The sequence below is a fragment of the Epinephelus lanceolatus genome, chromosome 13, assembly GCF_041903045.1.
Source record: "Epinephelus lanceolatus isolate andai-2023 chromosome 13, ASM4190304v1, whole genome shotgun sequence".
In the NCBI taxonomy this organism is placed as follows: domain Eukaryota; kingdom Metazoa; phylum Chordata; class Actinopteri; order Perciformes; family Serranidae; genus Epinephelus; species Epinephelus lanceolatus.
The window spans coordinates 9,731,405-9,756,493 of NC_135746.1; the positions used below are offsets into that span (position 1 = coordinate 9,731,405).

The 25,089-nt window shown below is 41.0% G+C and overlaps 1 protein-coding gene across 1 annotated transcript; it reads left to right on the forward strand.

The window, feature by feature from the left end:
* Positions 1–246: 246 nt before the first annotated feature.
* slc35d3 (solute carrier family 35 member D3) lies at positions 247–16,370 on the forward strand. Its single transcript, XM_033648318.2, has 4 exons — positions 247–580; positions 6,192–6,402; positions 14,454–14,611; positions 15,597–16,370. Exons 1-4 carry the CDS (start codon positions 356–358, stop codon positions 16,329–16,331), a joined length of 1,329 nt encoding a protein of 442 aa, XP_033504209.1. The 5' UTR covers positions 247–355; the 3' UTR covers positions 16,332–16,370.
* Positions 16,371–25,089: the final 8,719 nt, after the last annotated feature.

Below are 25,089 nucleotides of genomic sequence, written 5' to 3' on the forward strand. Positions count from 1 at the left end.
CGTTTGAACTGAGGAGAAAAAGACTCAGCAGACCCGAGCAGAGGCTCTCCTCCCCCTCCCGGTTCCCTCCTCTCCACCTTCAGACCTCACTCGCACTCACTGTTTTTACTAAAAGCTTTTAAGTGCAGACTGTTTTTCCTTCATAGAGCGGTATAATCGTGGGCTCTCTCCAGCCTCACGTCCTTCCTTTCCTTCCGTTCCTCCGTCCAGCGGCAGTGCGGCTGTGCGTAAAAACCCTCCCCCTCATTTCCGAAACTGAACCTCTCCAGCCCGGGCTGTGACGGCGGGGACCATCGGCACCGACAGCACTTTGTGTCTCCTGTATGACTTTCTTTAAAGCCAACAGCAAGCCACCATGGATGTGCTGAAGAGCCGGTTTTTGGGGATCTCCGTGGCCGTTGCGCACGGCGTTTTCTCCGGCTCTCTGAACATCTTGCTGAAGTTCCTCATCACTAATTATCACTTCAAGTTCCTGACGCTCATCCAGCTCCTGACCAGCAGCACAGCGGCGCTCACGTTGGAGATCCTGAGGCGGCTTGGGAAGGTCACGGTCCCGCCGTTCAGCCTGCAGCTCACCAAGGTAAAAAGTGACTAAAATCACCATTTGGTGATGCGCAAACTGGGATCACCAGACTTCCAGGGGTGCGTCTAGCTGCACTGTAGACTGACTGTAGCCTCTTTTACTTTGTAAAATATACCAGCCTGTTTTTATCTCTGTTATTTATCATGTGAACATCGACAAAAAATATTGACCTTAAAGTGTTCTGATCTGTTTCATACGGGCATTGAAAGTTTTAATAAAACCATACAGTTACTATAAGAAGTTAAACTCCACTTAAAGACTCTAAAATGATATAAACATTACACTAAATGTCCTTAAACTTTTCTTGGTCTTTACAATGTACAATAAAATAATAGCTGCCATCAACCTGCAGCTGTAAAATTATTCTACAAGCCAAGTGAATATTTGGGAGACTGTTTAAATGTTTCAAAAACCAAAGCACAACATTTATTTTTATTCAGCACCATTAATGTGTGGCAGATGAGGGTCAGTAATAAAAAGGTTGCCTCATTATCAGTGTGTTATTGCCTCCTGACAGTTAAATGTTAATGATGAACATTTAATTTAAAGGAAAGATTAAAGCACTGTAGACGCCCCCTCTCTTATCAATATTAGTAAAAGTGCCTGCTGGTGTTTTCAGCCCACGATTGATTGACTGATTGACTGATTGACTGACTGTCTGAGTGGCTGATTGACTGCTACGATTCATTAACTTTATTGGCAGGACTGTTTATCAAAATCACCAAAGCCAAAAAACACCTGCCAGAAGCTGCACAGGAAGAATGTGTATGCAGCAAAAAAAAAAAAAAATTGTGGAAAAGAAAGTTAGAACATCTTTAGGGTGAACTGACATTAAAATTAATTTAAGAAAGTATTATAGATATTCTCAGTGTTTGTTCCATCTTTTGTAGTTGCAATATGGTTGTAAATGCAGTTAATAAAAAGAAGAAATTGCATGTTCTTTGAAGGGACAGCGCCCCCTGCATTAGTGTGTGGTATCCACTTGAACTGATACTGCTGATTTGATTGGTGCAACATCTGTGTGGGCAGGCACTAGAGTGTGTGAGAGCTGCCGATGACGCTGAAAGTAACATTTACTGGGAATCAGTTAGCAAGCTAGGCTAACAAGCCTCCAGATTCTGAGTGGAACACAAGCTTAACAGCACAATGGATTCTCTCAAACATGCACGTGGGAACATATTTTCACAGAGGGGTGCTGCCATAAATTAGCATGCATGACTATGTACTGGCGGCAGCTGCAGAAAACCTCAGACAACTGCTCAAGACAAACAAACAACAAAGCTGTTTTTTGTTTTGTTTTGTTTTTTTACGAGACATTGGCGACATTTCCAGCCGTGATTGTGTCACCAAATGGGGGAATTTTTTAGCCAAAACAAGATCTTTTTTCGACTATAACCTAATCCTAATGTTTTTTTGTGCCTAAAAAAAGTTATTTGCAGGAGCATAGAGCTACATTTCAAACATTTGTTTAGGTGATTGGGTCGAGGAGCTGCAGGAAAACTGCTCAGAAGGCCCTGACACGTCAAGCCGACGGTCGGCTGTCAAACAAAGTCGGGCCGTCGGTGAGCATCTGTTGGCCTAGTTTTTGTGGTGCGTCCCGCAACGTTGGCACTTTGGCATCGGCGTCGGCGGCTTTTCGGCCGATTGAGCATGTTGAATCGGCGGCGGAGCTTGTCGGTGAGAGAGATCAATCAATCAATCAATCAATTTTATTTATAAAGCCCAATATCACAAATCACAATTTGCCTCACAGGGCTTTACAGCATACGACATCCCTCTGTCCTTATGACCCTCACAGCGGATAAGGAAAAAGTCCCCAAAAAAACCCTTTAACAGGGAAAAAAAACGGTAGAAACCTCAGGAAGAGCAACTGAGGAGGGATCCCTCTTCCAGGACGGACAGACGTGCAATAGATGTCGTACAGAACAGATCAGCAAAATAAATTAACAGTAATCAGAGAGATCACTCTGATTGGCTGTTCAGGTTTTATTTCCTCGCCCCTGTAGCGAGTGAATCTGCCTGTAGTGAAACCGGGGCTAACCGGTACTTCCTCCTCAGGCTCCACTTCACTCAGCTGTCTGACAGATCCGCTGCTTCTTTCACTTTAACCTGAATAACAAATCAGAGCTAGCTGGGAGCAGCTAGCGGTGGGTTAGCCGCAGCATGACCGGGGGGAAGCACAGCCAGTTAGCCTCTGCTAGCCTCCCAGCTAATCCCAGCTCTCCGTTTGGATCCAACCAGAGCACCGAGCCCTGGTTTGTTATTCAGGTTAAAGTGGGAAGAAGCAGCGAGTTTATCGGGCAGCTGAGTGAAGCGGAGCCTGCAGAGGAAACACCAGGACCGTCTGGATGTAATAGTCCGTGGAGGTGCTGCGGTGCTCGGCTGCACAGATAGGAAACCCCTCGGCTGTCAGGATGTACCACTCTGTCACTCTGCTCTCTCTCACGCAGGCGCAGAACATACATGCCACTTGGCCGTCGGATATAGTCCGTGTAGTGTGTTCAAATGCAACTGACACAGGGCGACGTTAGGCGACGTAGACGACGCAACAGTTGGCTTTCGTCACCGGTAGTTCTTTGATGTCGGTTTGGTGTGTCCGCACCTTAAGTCCAAAGAATGTGTGCTCGCCTCAGACACAGTGTCTCTCTGGACTGCATATGCCAAAACTTATATTATTTTCTTTTGATAAGGTGTCGGACATCCAGTTGTCTCTTTGCTGATGCCACTCATGTCCCTGGGGCAAATCGTATCGTTGTGTCTGCTCATCTGCAGCTCCATCACTAGCTGCTGTAAAACTCCATCCTGATGCATATGCCCCCGCAGTGACAGTCCCTCCTGTCAAAGATATTTTATGGATCTCAAAGCAGCTCCAGAACTGTCCTCCAGAAGTGCTCCCCCACCCCGGGTTCAAACCGCAAACCCTCTTGCTGTGAGGCAAAGCTAACCTAATAGTTATCTTAACCTAATCTTAACCACAAGTAATGTGTGCGCGAGAAAGAGTCATATTTGAAAACCTGGGATGGAGCATATTGGATTAGTTGCACTCACAAGTTGAATGACAGAGCAAGCTGTAGATTTATATGCCCTGAGGTTGCTGGGAGGTGTGTTGCCTCAGGCTGCGCAGAGAGAAGAACCAGTAATCTGTACAAACATGCAGTGTAATGTTACACCACAGCTGCGTCCTGTACTACACTCAAAATACTGGAAGAAAAAAATCAATATCAAACTACTAAAATGAGAGTAAAGTTAGTGGAAGAACAGAACTACTAAATCAACACATTTGTGATGTGAACTTCCTCAAATTTAGTTTAAGAGCTGCAGTGTTCTGTCATAAACCAAAGTGATAAATGAGGACATTTTGTGCTGCTGCCGGAGCAAAAAGAAAAATCAGGTGACCACGACTGGACCAAAGAGTTTAACTGACTGACATGGCTAAACATTAAACCTTAACCATCTCTGCTGCTCCCTAAACATGACAGTTCTGCGAAAAGCTTGGACTACGCAGGCCTGTGTTGAGTCAACATGGATATTTGAGCTCCTTGGTGAATTTGAGCTGACCTGAAGGTAAAAGGCAGCTCAGGCTAGATAGTGTGCATAGTGTGCGCCACTCATCATTAATACCCAGACAGAAAGTTGAGTTAGCTGAGAGGCAGATTGACACTCATCAACAGAGCTTCTCTGGAGAAATGAAACTTGATCTAAATGAACTAAATCTGAGGTTTTTTTACATACCATGAAAACCAAGATGATTCATATGACATCTAATCAGACTGCACAATAAGTGACGTTCAGTAAGCAGTAATAATCACCGGATGCTGCTATTGATTGATTGTATAAGCACGTTTTTTACTGTTTACTTATTAGACTGAAGGGCTCCCTCCTGGGATCGAACTGCCCTCATCTTGCTGGTAACCTTCACACCACCGTGCCGCCCTCAGTTGGACTAGTAAAGGATTATCTTATCTTATCAATGACTACATTTAGGCATGCACGAAAATAGCGGCACATCATCAGTATCTGCTGATATCGGCTTTAGAATGAACAGAATGATCAGAATCAACCAACATGCCTTTTCTAATTTTGCGCAATAAATGAATATTACATACGATGAAAAGTATTTCATGTCTCCATCTGCTGGTGGACCGTCATGATGAGACGATGCATGTATACTATGATGTTTATTCCACTACAGAAGAGACTTGATGATCACTTAAATTAGATGGGGAAAAGAGTGGATATATCAGATTCGGTTATCTGCCAAATGAGTTGTTATATATCAACAAAAAAATCTGATATCATGCATCCCTAAGTTTCCAGTCACAGTGAAGCGGAGCTACAGTTGCAGCTGGACGAGGGCATTTAACTGGACTACTGTCCTTGTCCCAGTATACAAGCACAGGAGGGGAATCCATTTATTGACCCAAGTACATGCGACTCCTCTACGATAGGTGGAGATACACCCCCTTTCAGCTTGTTAGTATTGGACCTTTTTCCTGTTGACCTATTACGTCACAGACCAAACAATGGACAAACAAGTTAGCTACGGTTAGCTAGCAGCTAACTGCTACCATGGTGGACAACTTTACAGCCCTGTACATTTGGTCCATCAAAAAAGTCATGGCTCTGGATGTAGATTACACCATGTTGTTACCGACTTCTTCTTCTCTTACACATTTAATGCTATTGGACTAAACTGTGGAGCATGCTCAGAGTGCCTCGGCCAGTTTGGTTCTGATTGACTGTATACATGCAGGAGTCACATGATCTGGGTGTGTTAGTCTGACTTGGTACGATTTCAGTCAGATTAACATGTATTAACATATATTTGAAACGTCTGGTTTGACTAACACAATAAATCAATATTCTCTGATGTCAGTTAAAGTGAGTGAAACTGCAGCTAATTGGCTGACGTGGGAAGGTTGTCAGACTGATGCAGTTTGCTGTGGCCTTCTAGGCTCTTAAAGCAGTTGGTCCATGTGTTCACTCTGTCTCTCCTCTCCTACAGCTGACGTCCACCCTGCATCATTTTCTCTTGGCTGCACTTTCGACACCCCCACAGCACATCAACCAGACACCCATGCACAACTTTCATAGCTGATTAACATACTTGTAACACTGTTCATTTGAGTTAGCCTCAGTTTTAATAAATCACAGTTGTTGTAAGTAAATATTATACGTGGAGTCCCTCCTTGTTACAGTCCACAGTCCAGTTTGTGACAATATATTTTCATATCATGGTGAAACCAGTTTATCATTACAACCCTAGTATTAGCATGCTCACACATTTTTACGTGTAATTCACTGTGACTGCTGACTGCCAAGTGTGTGTCTGCGTGTGTGTGTGTTATGCACATTGTGGGGATTAGGTCATACAGTCACTCTACAGGGACTTCTCTCCCATCTGGGGACAAAAGCTGGTCCCCACAAGATGAGCCAATAAATCTTAGTTTAAGGTTAGAGTAGGGTAATGATATGTGCTGGGCTGGCATGTAGTCACTGTGGTTAAGGTCGGGGTAAGTCTCCAGGATATTAATGCAAAACAACACAATATCTCATTAGGTGCCTAAAACATTTGTGCGTGTGTGTATGTCTCCCTCTCTGTGTGCAGGAGTTCGGCCCGGTGTGTATCCTCTCCACACTGCAGTCCACTCTGACGCTGTGGTCTCTGCGCGGCCTCAGCCTGCCCATGTATGTCGTGTTCAAACGCTGCCTGCCACTCTTCACACTCAGCATCGGAGTATGTGTGCTGAGGAACGGTGTGCCGTCCATCGGTGTGGTGATTGCTGTGATCATCACCACCGGTGGAGCTGCGCTGGCTGGTAAACACACATCATCCACATTTAGTGCACACACTCAGGTCACTGTCTTTTCAGTGCCTTGAGAATATGGGTTTTTCTGTGATTACTCTGCAGCACAACATGACTGTTTGCAGTGGCTTTCCAAAAATGTACACGTTTGCCTTTTTAAAACAGAGTTGCACCGGTTTAGCATCGCAGTGTCAGCCTCACGATAGACTTGTTTTTTTTGAGGATTTTCAGAAAGACAATGTACAGACTCATACAGCAGTAATCCCTCTCAGTTATCATTAATGACCCACTTTCAGTGTATTAATCTGCAGAGACTCTGCCCTCTGACTGCATTTTATTATTTTCTTCTTGTTTTCATGTTCTTGGGACAATGTGCAAGTGAGGTCGGGACTTTATACAAAGTTAACAACCAGATGCCAGACCAGAGCTCCATCCAAGAGAAAGCTATTAAAATCGTGGACAAAGCACAATGAAAATGCAGAGATAGCGTAACAAAACGCCAGTCTGTTGTTAGCTTTCACTTTCTGTGGCAATACTGTTTAGAAACAGTAACTGAAAATTCTTGCATAGTGTACCTGAAAAAAGTATTAAAATGAATGCAGCTGACTGCAAGCAGTTGGGTCAGAGATCTGGTTGTGTTCTGCCAACCTGTTCTCATTTCAAAGTTGTCAAAGAGCGTTGCTTGGTCAGTGATTTTGACATTAGACACTGACAATAAAGGTATCTTTGCAGCGTTATGATTCACCGCTGGGCAGTGTCAGTTTATAAACGCTGCAGGATGGCATCAGTCGGAAACATTGACGGATATGAACACAATTTAAAGAGCTGATTCCTTACAGGGAGTGGGGGATGGGTCAAACAAACATTTTCACCCAGGTTGCTTCTGTTCACTTCCTGTATGAATGTTGAACCAAACCGTGAGGGGTTTTTTTCTAAACTTAACCAGGTGCTTTTTTTGCACAAGGAATTTAACGTAATGCGAGCTGTTTTACCGACATTGTAAGTTTATGGATGGAAAAAGACTGCATGCATCTAACGAGCAGAATCTGTACATTTCCTGTGTACTTTGAAAAGACACAATCCATGTAACAAGCATAAATTGTCAGCAGTCCCAGAACATCAACAACAGACGCAGGAGGATACCTAATGCACTACATGTAGACGTGAAAGTCTACTGACCAAGCCGCGTTATTTAATGAGTGGGGATGAGAACGGGTAGGTTCTGCTAATAAGCTGGTATGCATCTTCTTTCTAACTGTAGTTTTAGTGTGGAAATCTGAAGAGGTAAAACGTGGCCATATTTTTGTGGGTTAAATGCAGGAGTTTGTTTTAGCAAGAGATTAAATTTGCATTTATTTTTGCGGTGATGGCCAAATTTAAAGTCCCTGAAGGGAATGTCTTTGTCTTCTGTCCTTCCCTCCTTGTTTTACTGTCTTTCACATCCTCATTCCTGATCTTAAAGGGATACTTTGCCAATTTTCAACCTGCTTTACATCTTAACAATGTGGGTAGAATGTGTAGATGAACTTTGATAAACTTCCCTCCTTTCTGACAGATCTTGCTGCTCACAAATCTGCCGGACAATGCAAAACATGTCATCTCTCAAACTCAGACCAAACTTTGATCAGACTGTAAAATGAAGCAGTGCTGATCAAATTTAAACCAAGACTTAGTTACTGCAGAGCCCATTTCTCACCTAAAATGTTTGTAGAAACATATTTTAATGCACTGTTTAAGTGTAACATGAGATTGGTTGTTACCAGCTGACCACCACATTGATTTTGGACGGGAAACGTGCATTACATCACCCACCAACTTTATTGGTCCAGTGTGATGCAGTGCATTCTGGTAGTTGAAGGTTTTCTACTTCTTCAGCAAAAGTGAATGCCACAGTCCTTTTTCTCTTTTTTCTTTATTTGGCATGGTTTATTGTCAATCTGAATCTGAATCTGAATATTCTACCCATTAATATGTTTATACAAGTGTATGATCGCTATAAAATAAAATTTGTTTGGTTTTCGTAGCCTTAGTTATGCTTTTATATACAGTACAGGCCAAAAGTTTGGACACACCTTCTCATTCAATGCGTTTTCTTTATTTTCATGACTATTTACATTGTAGATTCTCACTGAAGGCATCAAAACTATGAATGAACACATGTGGAGTTATGTACTTAACAAAAAAGGTGAAATAACTGAAAACATGTTTTATATTCTAGTTTCTTCAAAATAGCCACCCTTTGCTCTGATTACTGCTTTGCACACTCTTGGCATTCTCTCCATGAGCTTCAAGAGGTAGTCACCTGAAATGGCTCCGGCTCAAACAGGTATGGCTCTGGGTCTGTGTCCGCTACAAGAAACTCTTCAAAATCACGTTCAAAGTCGTCCATTGCAGCTACTATAGTCCGGAGATATTGCTAGGCTAAATAAACAGCTGAGCTCTGTTTACAGGCTACGCTGTCAGTCAGTGTGCGGGCTGGTGGTTGGTGGAGCAGAGAGGGGAGGGGGGTCCCCACTTAGTATCGTAAACGAGTATGTGTGTAAAGTTATGAAGCATGTCTGTTACGCCAGAAGAGTCAGAGTTTGGGACGGAGTCTTTTACCCCCTGGAGTGTTACCGGAGTTTTTGGAGTGCTCAAATAAACGGGCCTTTTTCCCAAACGCTCCTCTGGTCTCCTGCTCGTGAGTGATTCATTACAATATCGTAACATGGTTTAGATTTCTAAATAAACATTCACCTCGTCGCTAGATAGACCTACTCCTGAAAAACTTGTGCGCAAGGCTTTTTGTCCCTACGAGGCCACTGTCATTTACCCGATGGGAGGAGTGAGTGAGTGAGCCCTGCAATCTAGAATTTGACCACTGATGTCACTGTTTCCAACGGTTTTCAACCCATTTTACACACTGGCCCTTTAACCCTTTCAAAACAGACGTCTTGCAGACTACCACGGGAGATCGTTGATTCTGTTTAAATCTAAAATAAGGACCATGATAGCTAAAGCAATAATTCTTTTTGCAGAGAAAAGCTGAGGCCTCTGTCTTCCCTGTCATCACGTCATGCCCTTAAGTTACCTTACCTTACGTGCAATGCAAACGTGGTATTTCTGTAATGGCTGTGGGAAATTGCTGTTTCCATAACCCTGTGCATATATCAATCTAAAATATAAAAAACATAATAGATAGAACAGTTATTTTTCAGTGTCATCGTGTTGTAGGCTACAATATAAATTGTACCTTGTGGTGCAAAAACACTTGGTGGCATCAAAGGAATGAATGATGAATCCATCACAACACCTTTGTACTCTGCTCAAAAAACTGAGCATATCTTAAAACCTAATTAATATAAATAGTTCAAACAACTTATGGAGTGTTAGGAAATATTTTGTTTATGTTTCCACAATTAAAAAACTTTTAATTAAAATGTTTTTATTTTGTAAAATTTTATGAAAACACATATCCGATTTTTGTGGGGGGAGGGGGGGATTAAGACCCAGTTTTAATACTTTTATTAATTACTATGGTTAATTGACTTACATAAACCTTTAACTCCAAGAAATGTCATCACAAAAACCAAAAATACTAATGTAGGCACTAGCAAAGTATTTGTGTCCGGCTACTGCAAAGACAGTTTTATGAAAAGACCATCTCTACAGCAGTAAAATACTTCTTCTTTTTGGATCTTCCTCTCTCCCTGTCTTTTTCAAATAAAAGTGGCAGGAGTCCACGACTGTTTTACGCCCCAAATATTCATCTGTCTTTGGGGAAGCGAATCTGAGCTCAGTAATCTGAGCTTTCACTTGCATCTTAATGTCATCATCAGTAGGAACTCGTCCTCTCTCTCTCTGATAACTCCCTGACTTTATCCTGCCTCCTCTCTCCCTTTAATATCATTGCCTCTTTTACTTTCACAACGAAAACAAAAAAGACAGAATCTGACCCCAAACAGCATTTTTTTTTCTTTTCCTGTGAAGCAATTTTTCTTTCACATGTAAAACTGTTTAACCGTTACATTAATTTCTGGTTCTGTAAAAAATCCTTTAATCGTCTTTCACAGCAGTAAATTCCCCTCTTCCATTACCATTAATGATCCTGAAGTCATAAACAAAAAAACTCCTACACAAACTTCATTTCCTGAATCAATCTCTACCCCTGCTGTCTCAGGCAGGAGGGGGGTCCAAACGTGCAGAATATCAATCTAATGGACTGATTCATCAATGGAGGTTTAATCTTAGTGATAATCGCCTTTTCTCCTCTCAGTAATTTAATATTTGCATGTTCCAGACGTCTTTCATGGAATAATTAAGTGAGATAATGTCATTTTGCATGTATGTAGATTAAAATGCAGATCATAAGTCAATATTGTTTTCAGTCACTGGAAGAAAAAAAATGTATAGTGGCTTTAAATTGCCTCACTGCATTATTAACACCTCAGGAAAGGATTTTTGTCAAAGCATTATGACATTAAACAGCCACAAAAATTCATAGGTAGAAGTTCAGGGAAGATGATGGCTCAACAAAGTGTGTGACTTTGACACTGGAGACTACGGTTAGATTTTTATTTCCTTCCAACAGACGATGACCACAAACATTTTCTATCCTTAAAGGTCCAGTATGTAGGATTTATTCCGTCATAGAAATGGAATATGATATGAACTCTTTCGCGTATAATCACATGACACAAAGTGTGTCATCGTTGTATTTTGGTTGGCTTCAGATGGATTTAAAGGCGCCGTATGTAAGAATGTGGCCAAAATGGTTACTGCACTCAAATTCAAAATACTGCCGCGAGTTGTGTCCGCCCCCCGTTCGAGCAAGTCCGGCTTCTCTGCTGCTTATGCTGCTGCTGGGATACAGTGGAGGAGGAGCCGGCTGCTAATGCTATGTACCGGGACACTGCTAATGCTGCTAGCCGTGCTGCTAACGTTTTGTTTCTCAAAAAAATCAGTCGGGTCAATGACCCACCTGCACATGGGCTACAATGTATGATCGAAAATGAAACACAGTTGAAAGTATTTGAAATGTCCATCCCCGTCTAGCTATGATGCTAGTTAGCCAACTTTGACTAAAGCTTACCTGTCGAGGAGAAGAGTAGCCACTTCGACATCAGATTTCAAATTCTTCTCCACTTTCAACCGTCTCCACTGTTCAAAATCATCTCCTATATAGACCCTCACTTTGCCTCGAGTTTTGTCTTGGCGTTTTTGGGAATCATAACGAGGTCGTTTGGGTTTAGTCGCACCGTCAGCCATTGTAGCTCAGTTGTAACTACTGGCAACCCGGATACTGAGACTCTACTGACTGCGTGACTGGTAGACGACGGTGGGTGGCGCAACAGGTCAAAACACAAATTCAAAACATAAACATGATTTGCGGACCGTAAATTTTTTTTGTCTTATATTAAACATGTTTTCTCCACAAAAACAAAATGCTAACATTATTAGCATAAACCTATGACATTTTACATTACATAATGGCTAGCGGAGTTGCTCTCTACTCATATGAAGCAAGGATGAATCAAACACAGAACTAAAAATGCCATTGTGTGGGTGCTTTATTGTCTTCAAAATTACTTTTCTGTGAAATGAAAGTAAATAAAAGCTTTGTTTTGACACAGTAAAATGGTTTTCAGTTATCAAAAATAGACAGGAGGTCTGCATTGCCGTAATTTGTGGTTACATGTCTGGGCAGGTGCACGTCAGGCTACAGTGTAGGGTATGCATCTTTGCAGAGTGTAGGCCATAGGTACGGCATCAATGCAATCAAATACCAGTGCTGTAGTGAAAAGAGCAAGACAGTCCGCGTAGGGCAGGTGGAGGTGGAGGTGGACTGGTCAAATGGACTTTCACCTGAAAGACCGCTATTCATTTCCTATGTGAGACGGAAAGTCAATGGAATATATTCAATATTCAATTTTCAAAAGATTCAATCCAGGGAGTGTCCAAAACTGAAGCAGGAGGCTACCTAGAGTGTCCCAGGTTTGATGTGTGGGGCCACTAACTGAGCGTCTGTATTTGACAAGTTGGGAGTTGGGAACTCAAACCGTTGTGTTTTTCTAATCCAAAAAAATCAAGTCGATTTTATTTATTTTGCAAAAAATCACAAATCATATTTATGTCTGTGAGGGCTTTACAGTCCTTGAAACATTCATTTGTGTTTGTCCATCTCTACATCTACATTTGACTTCCTGTCTGTCTCTCATCTCAAAGCTCATTGGTTCCTACTGAAGATGCAAAGCTTTAAAAACAGTTATAAAGTTTTATCGGTAATTCCTCAAACAGCTGTTTAGTGTAGTTTTTATCAAACAAACAAGAGGAAATAGGGACTTTGTTGGGGACTATTTTCAGTGGTGGATTAATCCACATTTGGTGCTCTATGTGTATTTGTGTCAGCAGGACGGTGTGTGTGGGATTGAGTCAAAATAAATTACAGTGTGTGTGTTCATGGTGATGAAGGAAGATGTCAGTGACACAGTTTGTCTCACTGATGTGTTTCTAACAACACTGGAGGAGGAAGAAACATCAGGCTGTACAAACACACACTGTCATAATCTGAGTCTGAAGATTTGTTCACAATGTGAAAAATATTATATATTTTAAGACATATATTATAATATGATTTTGACTTGGTCAGCCAGTCACTCTGACTTTGTTCTCATTTAATGCCATTTATTGTGTGACTGATCCATTCCAGCTGCTCATGTGTGGAAATTAAATTTATTTAGATTCTGATTGATTTCGGATCAGATTCCATATAAAACATGACAGAACATGAAGAGCTGCCGTGCCTCAAAAATCAAAATGTAGGTTCAGAGGCATTTTCTTGACCCAGAGCAAAATGCTATTATATTGTTTTTATTTTATTTAGCATAAACACATTTTAGGATGCATTCAGAATTTTATGAGTGCAGATCGGATCCAAATTTCCACTTAATCCATACCACACCAACCAGACAGATTCAGTGTGTGTGTGTGTGTGTGTGTGTGATCAGCTGTTTGTTGTTGCTCTCCAAGTTTGTATATTTGTATGTGAATGTAAGTTTCCAGCCCACACACAGACTCAGAACAGGATTAATTCTCCATCGCTCTCCTCCTGCTCCATTTTCTGCTTTCATTCATCACATCTCCTGATTCCTCCTCTGCCCCTCCTTCTTACTCCCACACTCCTCCTTTCTCTCTTTTATCATTCCCTCTCTTTCACAAAAATGATACTTCGCCAACGAGCAAGAGAACAAATCAAATGTAGAGAAAGGAACTCAGTGTTTAACAATGAAGCCAGGCGTTGGGTCTCTCGGCCGTCATCAGAGGTCTGTACCATGAATTGAGATTAGTGGGTTAGTGAGGTACGCTGAGTCTAAAGCCAGAGTTTTCCGTCCTACGATGTTAGCTCTAAATCATCATGGTAACTTATGCAGCACACCTAGCCTGGTATGGACCAGTTTCTGTTCCAAGATTCAGCTTCAAACCCTACTCCGTGTCAACTTCAGCCTGTTACATGCATTGTCTGTTTTCAAAATACACTTCTGTTTTCACAGGAAATGTACAGTTTTCATACCGTCTCTTTCAAAATAAAAGCACTACGTCGGTATAATACAGTGATTTTTTTTTCCTTTAACAAAACATACACACACTTGATTTGGTTTAGGAAAAAAGAACAGGGTTTGGCGTTACAGCCTTACAGGAAGTGAGCGCCAGCCTCGCGGGTGAAAGTCCGTGGTTGTTGGACCCATCCACCACCTCTTTTTTTTGTCGGTGTCACTGACCAAGTGCCAGTATTCGTTAGCTTCAGCATAAGACCATGTTGTTTGTCCCCATGAAATGATCCCCCAAATGGCCGTCAAATTCAAACAAAATTCGTATTGATTATATTCATTTTAAGAACACTGGTTATCCAGATTTGGAAATCTTGAAAAGTTTGCATCTGGATCAGGGTGATCCATTGTTGCTATGAAAAACAAGCACAAAAGTCAGATGGTTTAGCTGATTCTGGACAGCTGGGCTAACTGGGCCCAAAGAAATATATCAAAGGAAAAGAAATGTAACACAAACACTGTTGATTTCCTCTTCAGGTGCTGGAGATCTCACTGGTGATCCCTTTGGTTACGTCACCGGTGTGTTGGCGGTCATCATCCACGCCTCCTACCTGGTTGTGATCCAGAAGACCAGCCATGACAGCGAGTACGGGCCGCTCACAGCACAGTACGCCATCGCCATCATGGCCTCACCAGTAAGAACCGTCCAGCAAGGCTTTAACGCTACATGGGGTTTGAGGTTTGATTCCAACAGGGCCATGTTTTCGAGATGTGTGTTCGTCCCATCCGTGTGAACACAATATCTCAACAACACCTCAAGGAAATTTCTTCAAATTTGGCACAAATGTCCACATGGACTCAACGATGAACTGATTAGTTTTTGGTGGTCAACGGTCAAGGTGACTCCGCCCTCGTCTGTCTCATTTTTGTTAATGCAATATCTCAAGAACACCATCAGGGAATTTCTATAAATTTGGCACAAACATCCACTTGGACTGAAGAAGAAACTGATTAGAATTTTGTGGTCAAAGGTCAAGGTCAGTGTGACCTCACAAAACATGTTATTGGCCAAAACGGAAGAATCCATAAGCTAATTATGACTCATTTTCACACAAATGTCCAACAGGATAAAATAATGAAGTGATGACAGCTTATATCCAAAAGGTCAAAGGTCAGCTTGACTGTGACATCATCATGTTTTAATGTCATATCTCAGGAACAGAAGGGGAGACATTTGGTCAGATACTGAATTGGTGACTCTAATCTTGAAACTGTGCTGATTGTATAGATCTTCTGTGTGTGAAGCATCCATGTTTTCACTGACATGGATGGAGACTGTCAGAGACACTGGACTGGTGGGCGGAGTCATACAACCACATGGCAATAATTCTAGTTTTCTGTGTGTGGTGATTGTGTCTCTTAATTCTTCATTCTTTTCCTCTCCTCTTGTCTTTTTGTTGTGTCTCTCCTCTGTACATTTCTCTTTATCGTCTCTCACCTTTTTCTCTCGATTTTAAATTGTGCTTCTGTTTTATCTTTCTCTTCCACCTCTCTCCTTCTTTACTTATCTCTCGTTGTTTTTAATGTTTTGTTGTTTTAATCCTGCCTCCTTGTTTTTTCTTTTGCCTCTGGTTTTCCAACTAACTTCCGACTTTTTGTCTCTCTGTCTGCCTCTCTCAGGTGCTTCTCGTGTGCTCCCTCATCTCCCTGGACACCATCAACATGTGGACATATGAGGGCTGGAAGGACCCCCACATCACGGTCATCTTCGTCTTCTGCATCTTCATCGGCTGCGCCATGAACTTCACCACGCTGCACTGCACCTACATCAACTCTGCTGTCACCACCAGCTTCGTCGGTGTGGTCAAGAGCATTGCCACCATCACTGTTGGCATGCTGGCGTTCAGCGACGTCGCGCCAACAGGGCTGTTCATTGGCGGCGTGGTGGTCAACACCATCGGCTCCATCACTTACTGCGTGGTTAAATACTTTGAGACAAAGAAGAAGAGTTTGTACGAGGACCTGGAGGAGGCCGGGAAGGATGGAGGGCTACCTGGCGAGCCTTACAGAGAGAAACCATCTCTTAACGGTGACGGGCCATCTGCCGGCGATGGATCTGACCCAGGACATCCAGAGGTAGAGGGAGTGTTGAGCAGCGACAGGAAGGAGGAAGTAGTTGGATTGGCTAACGGAGAAGTGTGGACAGGACAAGGAGACGGAGAAGCAGGCGCTAATTCCCGCGTCATGACAGAAAAGGAGGTGCTGGAGATGCAGAGGGAGCACCTCCACCAGGAGAACACCACCCCCAGTCAGTCGGTTAGTGACAGCTATGTCGGGGTGTGGAGGTCCATCAGACATCTGCAGTTCATGAAGAAAGACCCTTTGATTGATAACATGGAGCAGCAGAGTCCATGAGCGCAGGACAGAGACCTGGACAGACTCTAAAAAAGAAAATTCGGAATAATTAAAAAGTCTTGAACATGCTGCAGAAGAAAAAAAAAGACAGAATAAAAACAAAGACCAAGTAAAGCTCTTGTGTCCACCGGGAACTTCTTTTATTAGCAGTGCTGAACAAATGCTTGTTGGAAACATGTTTGCTGCTGTTGCTGTGATACCTCAATGAAAGCCCACGCTTTTTGTGCTAAAAGTTCAATTTCATCACACGAGGCTTTGAGTGCAGAGAACAGGCTTTTGATTTTGTTAAAAGCAGTCAACAGAAAGTAATTTTCTTTGTTTGTGGTGAGAATAAAAAGAGGTTCCTGGTGGAGGAAAGTGGATGAAGAGTTTTGGGAGAAGCTGCCTGTTGGAGATAAATTCTGCCTCTCGTTTCAGCTCTGTGGCGTGTGGTGGGGACCAAGCTAGCCGCAGCTTGGCATGATTTGGTTTGCGTCCCTGCTGATCAGCCAGCTATCCAAACAAAGGCCAGTCTTGTAGAAAAAGAGTGCATCTTGTGCAAACGTCCAATCAGGGAGCAGCAAACAAAGAGCAGCAGACGCCTGAAAGTTTCTGTTTTGTTCTGTGTGAAACCTGGGTGAATTCTTGTTTCTGATTGGCTGGAGGTGTGAATTAAAACCTGTAATGCACACGTGGATCAGATTGTTAAAGCATGCGCTGGTCACTAAATGCTAACTAATCTGCTGTGTTCACACTGAGGTTGTTTGAGTGTGAAGGTGTTTGTGTCCCTCTAACCCTGCAGGTCCTCTGTCAGTCTGTTGGTTTACCTTTTATATCTGTCCACCATCATGGATACAAAACCATGTCTGCGCCTGTTTTGACGTATTCAGGGAAATGGAGTGAAAAAAATAATAATTTGGTGTCATGTTGGGCTTCAAAATAATTTCCCGCTCTGATATGACTGAGGTGTTCTATCTTCTTGTTTCTGTCTTTGTGCTGTGTTCACACCAAACTGAAGCAAATTTTCACCTCACATTGCTGGATTATTTTGCAAGAGCTGTGCTAATGTTTGTACCAACACATTCTCAATCTGACATAGCCACATATCAACATTTTGCCATGGACTTTCCAGATAAGATAAGATATGACTTGCAAGGTACCCTGGGTGTGTTGGTTGTTGACGTTCTGGGACGCCGTGTCAACTTCAGCCTGTTACATGCATTGTCTGTTTTCAAAAAACACTTCCGTTTTCACAGGAAATGTACAGTTTGCATACAGTCTCTTTCAAAATAAAAGCACTACGTCGGTACAATACCGCAAATTGGCGTTTTTTTCCCTCAACAACACAAATGTGGTTGGGTTTAGGAAAAAAAAAAAAGACCAGATTGGTTGTGCTCACTATCTGGGGAAATCCAGTCTCAGCCCAACCACATAAAAAAACAGGGTTTGGCTTTACAATCATGCAGGAAGTTAACACAGACTCCCAGGTAAAAGTCGGTGGTTGTTGGATGGCAGTTGTCCAACTGTGTTTTCCCCAGATGCTATGTATAATGCTGATGTGAAAGACCATTTTTTTGTCAGTGTCTGACACTAGAAGTCACTGATCAAGCACCAGTATTCGATGACTTTACAGACTTACCGTCAAGTTCTTGGCACAGTGAATTCTTGGAATCTTATCAGTGCGGTTACCAGGCAGCCTTTCCAAAGAAATATTTCTAGCATGTAACCACCCATAAAACTACAACTTCTTGTTTTTGCCAAATTAAAAAGCAAGTTAATTCTAATTTCATCTTCTGATTATTTTTTCAATTAATTAGTTGGTCTATAAAATTTGCACATCACAGTTTTCTTGAGCCCACGCCTTCATGTGTTGTTTGACAAAAAGTCAGATTGCTGTTACATAAAATAAAGAAAGTCTGAAAATCTTCTCAAACAAAAAGCTGGCACAAAAGTAAAAGCAAATAAGTCAAAGTTGTTGTTTTTTTCCCTGTAGATCGACTAATAATTAATCTTCAAATTATTGCAGCTCTAAAAGAGGTACATCGTTTGACCTTTTACATCTGAATGCATCAAAAATACACACAGAAATGGAAAAATAAAGTAATTAATCCATGACAACACTTAAAGAGGCAACAGATAGGATTCTTTTTTTTTTTTTAGCTTGGCGCCACCTAGCGTCAGTGGTGCAGCGTTGCACTGTCGCAACAACCAAACTGACCGTGGGGATCAGAGATAATCAATAAAATGTAGGCTGTAAAGCCACCAGTATACCTCTATATATATGTAGAATGAGGACACTCTACTAAATAAATGAGTAAAGAGACCGAGCAACAATTATTAGATTTATCTGAAGAAAAAACAAATAGTAATGCAAATAATTATACCAGAATGCACAGTACCAGTACAAACAGCTCACAGTAAATTATACCAATATGTACAGTATCAGTATAAACAACAGTAGACACAGTGGAATTATACCAATATGCACATGTAAACAGACATGATTCTAGAATAAACGGTACCGTATGGAAACGATGCGGCCGGTTGGGGCTCAAATTGAATGGGAAACAAAGTTCAGTGTTCACTTAGCTGGGCGTAACTTAGCTGGTCGATGTCCGTCGATAGCTGCCTCCATGAGGAGAACAGAAGGAAGGGAGGGGGGTATCACTGTCCGAGGGCTGCCGTAGAATGGCAACGAGGATGTCAGCCGACCAACACTCGCTACCCGCTCCCTGGTTGCGGCGATTTTTGATGCTGGCCAGCTAGGAATGAACTAGCAGCCAGTACAGTACAGTCCTCTCTCTGCTAGCTAACATTTAGCCGTGTTTCTTACCGATCCATTAGAAAGAAAGCTAGCTGGACATGGGTTTTGAAGCCTCTTTGGTCACGGAGCTCCCTCCATCTCTTGAACACCTGACTGAGGTTTACTCTTGTTTTTCCTCTTCTTTTATCACTCTCCTTTTTGCTCTTCTTTGCCTCCTCACACAGAGGAGCTCCTTTTCTTTTGCTAGGCCTTTTTTCACTTGTCTCCAAATTTTGTCCGTCTGCCATTGTGCTCGTGACTCAACTATCTCATGCCCAACTCCTCATAAGGACCAGCTCCAGTCCCTGATTGGCTGACCGACCAATTTCGCAATACATGACGCGTTTCCTGCCATAAAGCACTACTGTGGCCACTACCCTGTGCAACCCACATTATTTTCATAATGATATATTTAGGAAAAGATGCTATCTGTTGCCTCTTTAAAATCCCATGAAATTTCGATCCTTCCACTAAATTTCATTCAACATTTTGAAGTTTTAATATTTCCTGCAGCAGACAGGACAGAAAAGATCAAGTCTCAGGTGAAGACAGTTTAAATCTGTTTATAATCTAATGCGAACCTGTAAGACATGTAAACAGGAGACTGAAACAGGGACTGTTGAGGCTGAGGCAGCTATACGTTAAAGTCCTGGAGCTTCATCAGGCATTTAACAAAACACAAGAAGCAGCATCTTTATACTATAAAGCCTCCTACTCCTTTGACTTCCTCTAACAAGCAGTCAGGGAAAATTTACTGTGGTTTGCACGGAGCTGAGCATCTACAGCCTCGTAAACCGTAACATCTGACCTTCAGCCTCTTGATTTCTGTATTTAAACTCCAAACTGGACACATTTATCTCCTCTCCTTCAAACATTGCCTCTGTCCACACAGGAAAAGCTACAGGCATCTTGAATTGTGCAGAGAGAAAAAGCTGTCAAGCCTGATATTGATCGATATAGATTTTTTCTTCTCACAATGCCCAAACTTCATTTAACGCTACAAAAGATCTGATGTCCCCTCGAGCTGCAGCAAACAGGGCGAGGGCTGTTTGTAGCAGCCTGCTTTATCTGTTGTTCTGACGATTAACGTGTTGCTAAAAAGATAAGTGTTGTTGTTAAAGCATGACGTGTTTGGTGTTACAGGTACATGTTGGGGTGATAATGAGTCAGTGGGCACCACCATGATAAACTGTTTATGTTGTTGTGTTTGTAATTGTTTAGGTTCTTGATTCAAGTTGCCAAAAGTGCATGAATGTTTTTGAAATACTTTTCCATTTAACATCCAAAACTAAAGGATGGGAATCACTGAAATCCTGCTGATTAATTATATTATAATATATATTATATATATATATATTCAGACCAAGTTTCTTGACAAAATAATAATAATAATAATAGAAATACTAACTTTATTTAGATAGCACAGTTCAAGTGCAGTGCTTTACATAATTAAGTGAGAAAATACACATATAAGACAGTATAACAGTAAATAAGGTTCAAATACATAATGACATGCTCACCCAGACACACACATAAAAAATACAAATTAGGTCTGAAACCAAATAAATAAAAGTTACATAAATGCAAGTCTAAAAACAGGTTTTAAGATTTCGTTTGAAGCTGTCAACTAAAGTCTGACTTCCTCTGGAAGGTTGTTACAGGGACGAGGTCCAACAACACCGAATGCAGCATCACTGTACTTTTTAGTCCCCCACTAACTTTTTAGTTAGTGGGGGACATTTAATAGACTAGAGGTGGAGGATCTTAGGGATCTAGAGGGAATGTATTTGACCAACATATTAGATAAATAGTCAGGAGCCTGTCTATTATGAGATTTTAAAGACTTAAAGCTAAATTTTAAAATGAATTTTAAATAAACAGGAAGCCAATGAAAAGCCTTTAAAACCAGAATAATGTGTTCTCGATGTTTAATCTTGGTGAGTAGACGTGCTGCCGTATTTTGGATCATCTGAAGGTTGTTTAAGGGTTTCTTTAAGAGGCCTGAGAACAAGGCATTAAAGTGGTCAAGTCTGCTTGAGTTAATAGCATGAAAACGTTTTTCGGTTTTGTTTCTCACTTGGGATTTGAAACGCAGGTCACAGTCAAAGATGACACCAAGGTTCTTTACTTCCTGCTTTTTGTTCAGAGCCAGCTTCTGTAAATAAGTGTTAAATTGAAACAGCTTTTCTTTTCATCCAATGTTTAGAACCTCTGTTTTGTCCCTGTTGAGTTGCAAGAAAGTTTGGGACATTGACGTATTAATTTGGTCAATACATTTAGACAGTTTTTCAATTGCGCTTATAGCATCTGAAGAAAATGAGTTATACAGGAATGGAAATCAATGTCATGCTCTCTAATGATTTTTCCTAGAGGCAACATATACAGATTTAAAAGAGTGGGTCCAAGAATGGACCCCTGGGGAACACCACAACTGACATTAAATTATTCCTTTGTTTTCTCACGTTCCTCTTTTAATGCATTAACCTGCGTTCATTCTGCACATTGTATACACTCCTTTCTTGAATAATATAAGTACTTTGGAGACAGCAGTGTTAATTGTAGATAACATTAGTCACAACATTTATCCAATCTAACAAAAGGCCACCTAAAACAGAGAAAATTAGGACTAAGCTTTATTTTACACTTTCAAAAACTTTTAATTTCCAACCATGTTTTCTGGTAAGAACTTATAATAGAGAAAACTAAGATAACTGGAGTGTTCACTTGGTTCACTTCCAGTTCATTTATTCCAATTATCTCTGCCATAACCTCTTTCTAAGTCTTTTAATTAGCGCACCGCGGATCAGAGGAACATGCAGAAATCTATAATTTTTCAAAAGACAATCAGTGAATAATGGGTTAAATGAAGCTCATATATTCCTTATAATTAATAACAAATTAAACAGTTCTTTCAGGAATATTCCAACAAAATTAACATGGGAATTAGTGTTAAATTATGTGTGCAGAAGAAGTTAATTGCAGAGTGACTGTATGTTTGTCTTTGCGGCAGTGTCTTTCAGTCTGTAAGTTTTCTGTCTGTGTGTTTGTTTTTCTAACTGAAAAAATAATTTGAGCTCCAGTAAATGTGCTGCACACAAACTGTCCTTTAAGTCGGGTACACAAAGACAAAGATGGTTCCTTCTTAAGATGGACACAGCAGCATGTAGGAAGAGTGACAAATAAATAAACAGCAGAAACTTTGTGAAATGAGCAGATGTCTTTAAAAAAGAGATGACACCTGTTGTGCATGAAAAACATTTTCTCTTTCTACAAGAAGTGTACATGTCATTGTTTGAACAAAATAAAGCTAATATGAAAACAAAATATTAATATTTGAAAGATGAATTCTCTCTGCAACAAGCTGCAACTATTTGTCAGTTTATCTGTCACTTATTTTCTCGATTTACTGATTGTTTGGTCGATAAAAATTCAGAGAATTGTGAAAGATGTGGATCAGTGTTTCCCTAAGCCAAAGATAACACATCTCAAAATGTCTGGTTTTGTCCACAGACCAAATATATTTAGTTTACTGGAATCAGAGAATTGTGGTTTCTTTTTAAATTAAAACATTACTAAAATGATTAATCAAATATCGAATAATTTAATAGTTGAAAACTAATCTACTCTGCACACAGAGTTGCTGTACATGCTCATTTCACAGAATTGTTCTGGGCTGTTAAGAAAAAAGAAATGCTTAATTTCTGAACGGTGACTTCAGTAAATGTTGTGCTTCTTTGAAAGAATCCAAAATCAATAATATTGCAGTGCTGATTCATGTTGTCACTTTTCCATCATGGTGGAATCTCCTTCACTAACACTATCCTTAAACACTTCGAGAAAAGCTTCAGTTTGGCTTTGTTGCATCCTGTGACCCAAAGGAGACCTGGATTAAACATCCAGTATTGCTTTTAGGTGGCCTAAACTTTCACCCTGGTTCCTTGGTTCTTGGAATCATTGTTCAAGTTTTAAAACTTTATTAAGTCCTCATTTTTCCCAAACTGATTATACTTTTCATTCATAATGTGTGCATGTTTCCATCACAGTTAGCCCATAGACTATAAAATAATGGTTGTAGCCACCCATTGGTTTGTGGACTCCTGTTTCAAGCCTTGAGTTTAGCATTTTGGCCGTCACCCCAGCTTGGGTTTTTGGAGCCAGAAGTAACCATATTTGAAGAGGGTGGAAATAACCCCAATGCTAGCTGCTAGCTTAGTTGTCATGGCGAGAAACAGTCTTACATAACAAAATGTACCAGTAAAACTGAATATCAGACTTCTTAGAGAGTCGTTTAGCACAACTAAATGCTGAACAAGATTTTATTAGGTGACCAGAAAGTTATAGTTAACTTTCATGAACTGAAAGCACTATGAAAATAGCAGCAGCTACCGCTACACCTTTACCCTGTGAATCTGGGGAAATGCCACCATTACATCACCTAATTAAGGTTGCTGCTGTGGTAGTGATTTGTACACGGACGGCACCTACATGTCATTCAGAGCGGCCATTCCCTTAATTATGCATAACCTGAAGCCTTAATAACATTTAGATGGGTGTGTAATGTAAAAGATCACCCACTGTACAGTTGTCATGAATGTTGAAATTAGCTACAGAGACCAAAACTGTTTTTTGTACCAGGCTGTAAATATGTTTATTTAAGTTGGACATTTTAACATGGAGGTCTGTGGGGATTGACTCACTCTTGCAGCCAGCCTCAAGTGGACTTTAGGGGAACTGCAGTTTTTGGCACTTAGTGTTGGCTTCATGTTTCTGCCCTTGAGATTGCCTTAGATTGCATACTTTTTTTTTTCTACTTTTAGTAGGTATTGTAGTTGCCCTTAAAAAATATGTACTGTTGCATGCAGTATGCACACAACCGGGACATACTATTTCCTTATAATGTTACACCCTGAACTTTGACTCTCTTGCTTTTATATCCATTACCTTGGAGATCAAACAAACTTAAACACTTACTGAGTTCACAAGAGACAGAGATCAACCCGGAGAGCTCTGCTGTTGTTACTTTACAATGTATGTAGTTTAAGTTGCAACTGCACAGATTGTAGATTCTAACATATTATATTTGCGACAGTGAAATCACAACTGCAGTTGTCAGTCAGTGTTAATATTGGTGATTATTTTGTTCACTTAAACAATTAATATTCCTATTATTACTATCCGACTGGTCATCAGTTACTTGAATGCCCTGTCATCCGTCATTGTGACTTCTGACAGCTGTCAATGAGCTGTCAAGCTGTCACCTGTTTGCGGCTCAGTCGATGTGACGTATTGGAGGATTGTGGGTCAGAATATCCAGAAAAGCGTGCTGGCTTGTATACTGCAAAATCAGACTGGGTGTAGTGGAACATCCTGGTATTTTTGGCATACTGAATTTGACATACTCTGTATTCGGGGCATACTAAATCTTTTTTTGGCGTACTATATAGAACGGTAGTATGGGTATTGGGACGCACAAACAAAGACCAAGAGGAGAGGTGACATTTGGCGCCAAAACAGAATAAATGTAACACAAAAATTTACTGTTGATGCCACTGGAACAGCTCATCATATCTAAGGTCCCTTCAGAATGACAGTGAAACCTGCAGGGATGCTAACATGCTAATGTGTACAGTACAAAGGTTCAGTGTTTTCTGTTGTATTGACAGCTTGTGATTGACACGACAAGGTCAGTGAGCGCAGTTCACTGTGCAATAACGCTAACAAGTCCCCCCCACACACACAAATCTGAACTGTACTTGTGAGGACCATTGACATGATGCGTTCCAAACGCCAAACCACAATCCTAATTCTAACCCAGCCTAAACACAGCCAGAGGACTGTACAGCCTAATGTCTGCAAACTGAAAATAACAATTTGTTCATTCATCCAAAATAATGTAAATGGTAAAGGTTGTGTATGTGATATACAGATCATTAACATAGCAGCAAACCAATATTTACTATGTAAAGATACAGTGGA

Bases quoted from the DNA above. Each gene is read 5' to 3' on its own strand.
- slc35d3 (XM_033648318.2), top strand. From the start codon at position 356: ATGGATGTGCTGAAGAGCCGGTTTTTGGGGATCTCCGTGGCCGTTGCG. The intron at 581-6,191 runs GTAAAAAGTGAC...CTCTGTGTGCAG, and splicing joins TCAGCCTGCAGCTCACCAAG to GAGTTCGGCCCGGTGTGTAT. The intron at 14,612-15,596 runs GTAAGAACCGTC...TGCCTCTCTCAG, and splicing joins TCGCCATCATGGCCTCACCA to GTGCTTCTCGTGTGCTCCCT.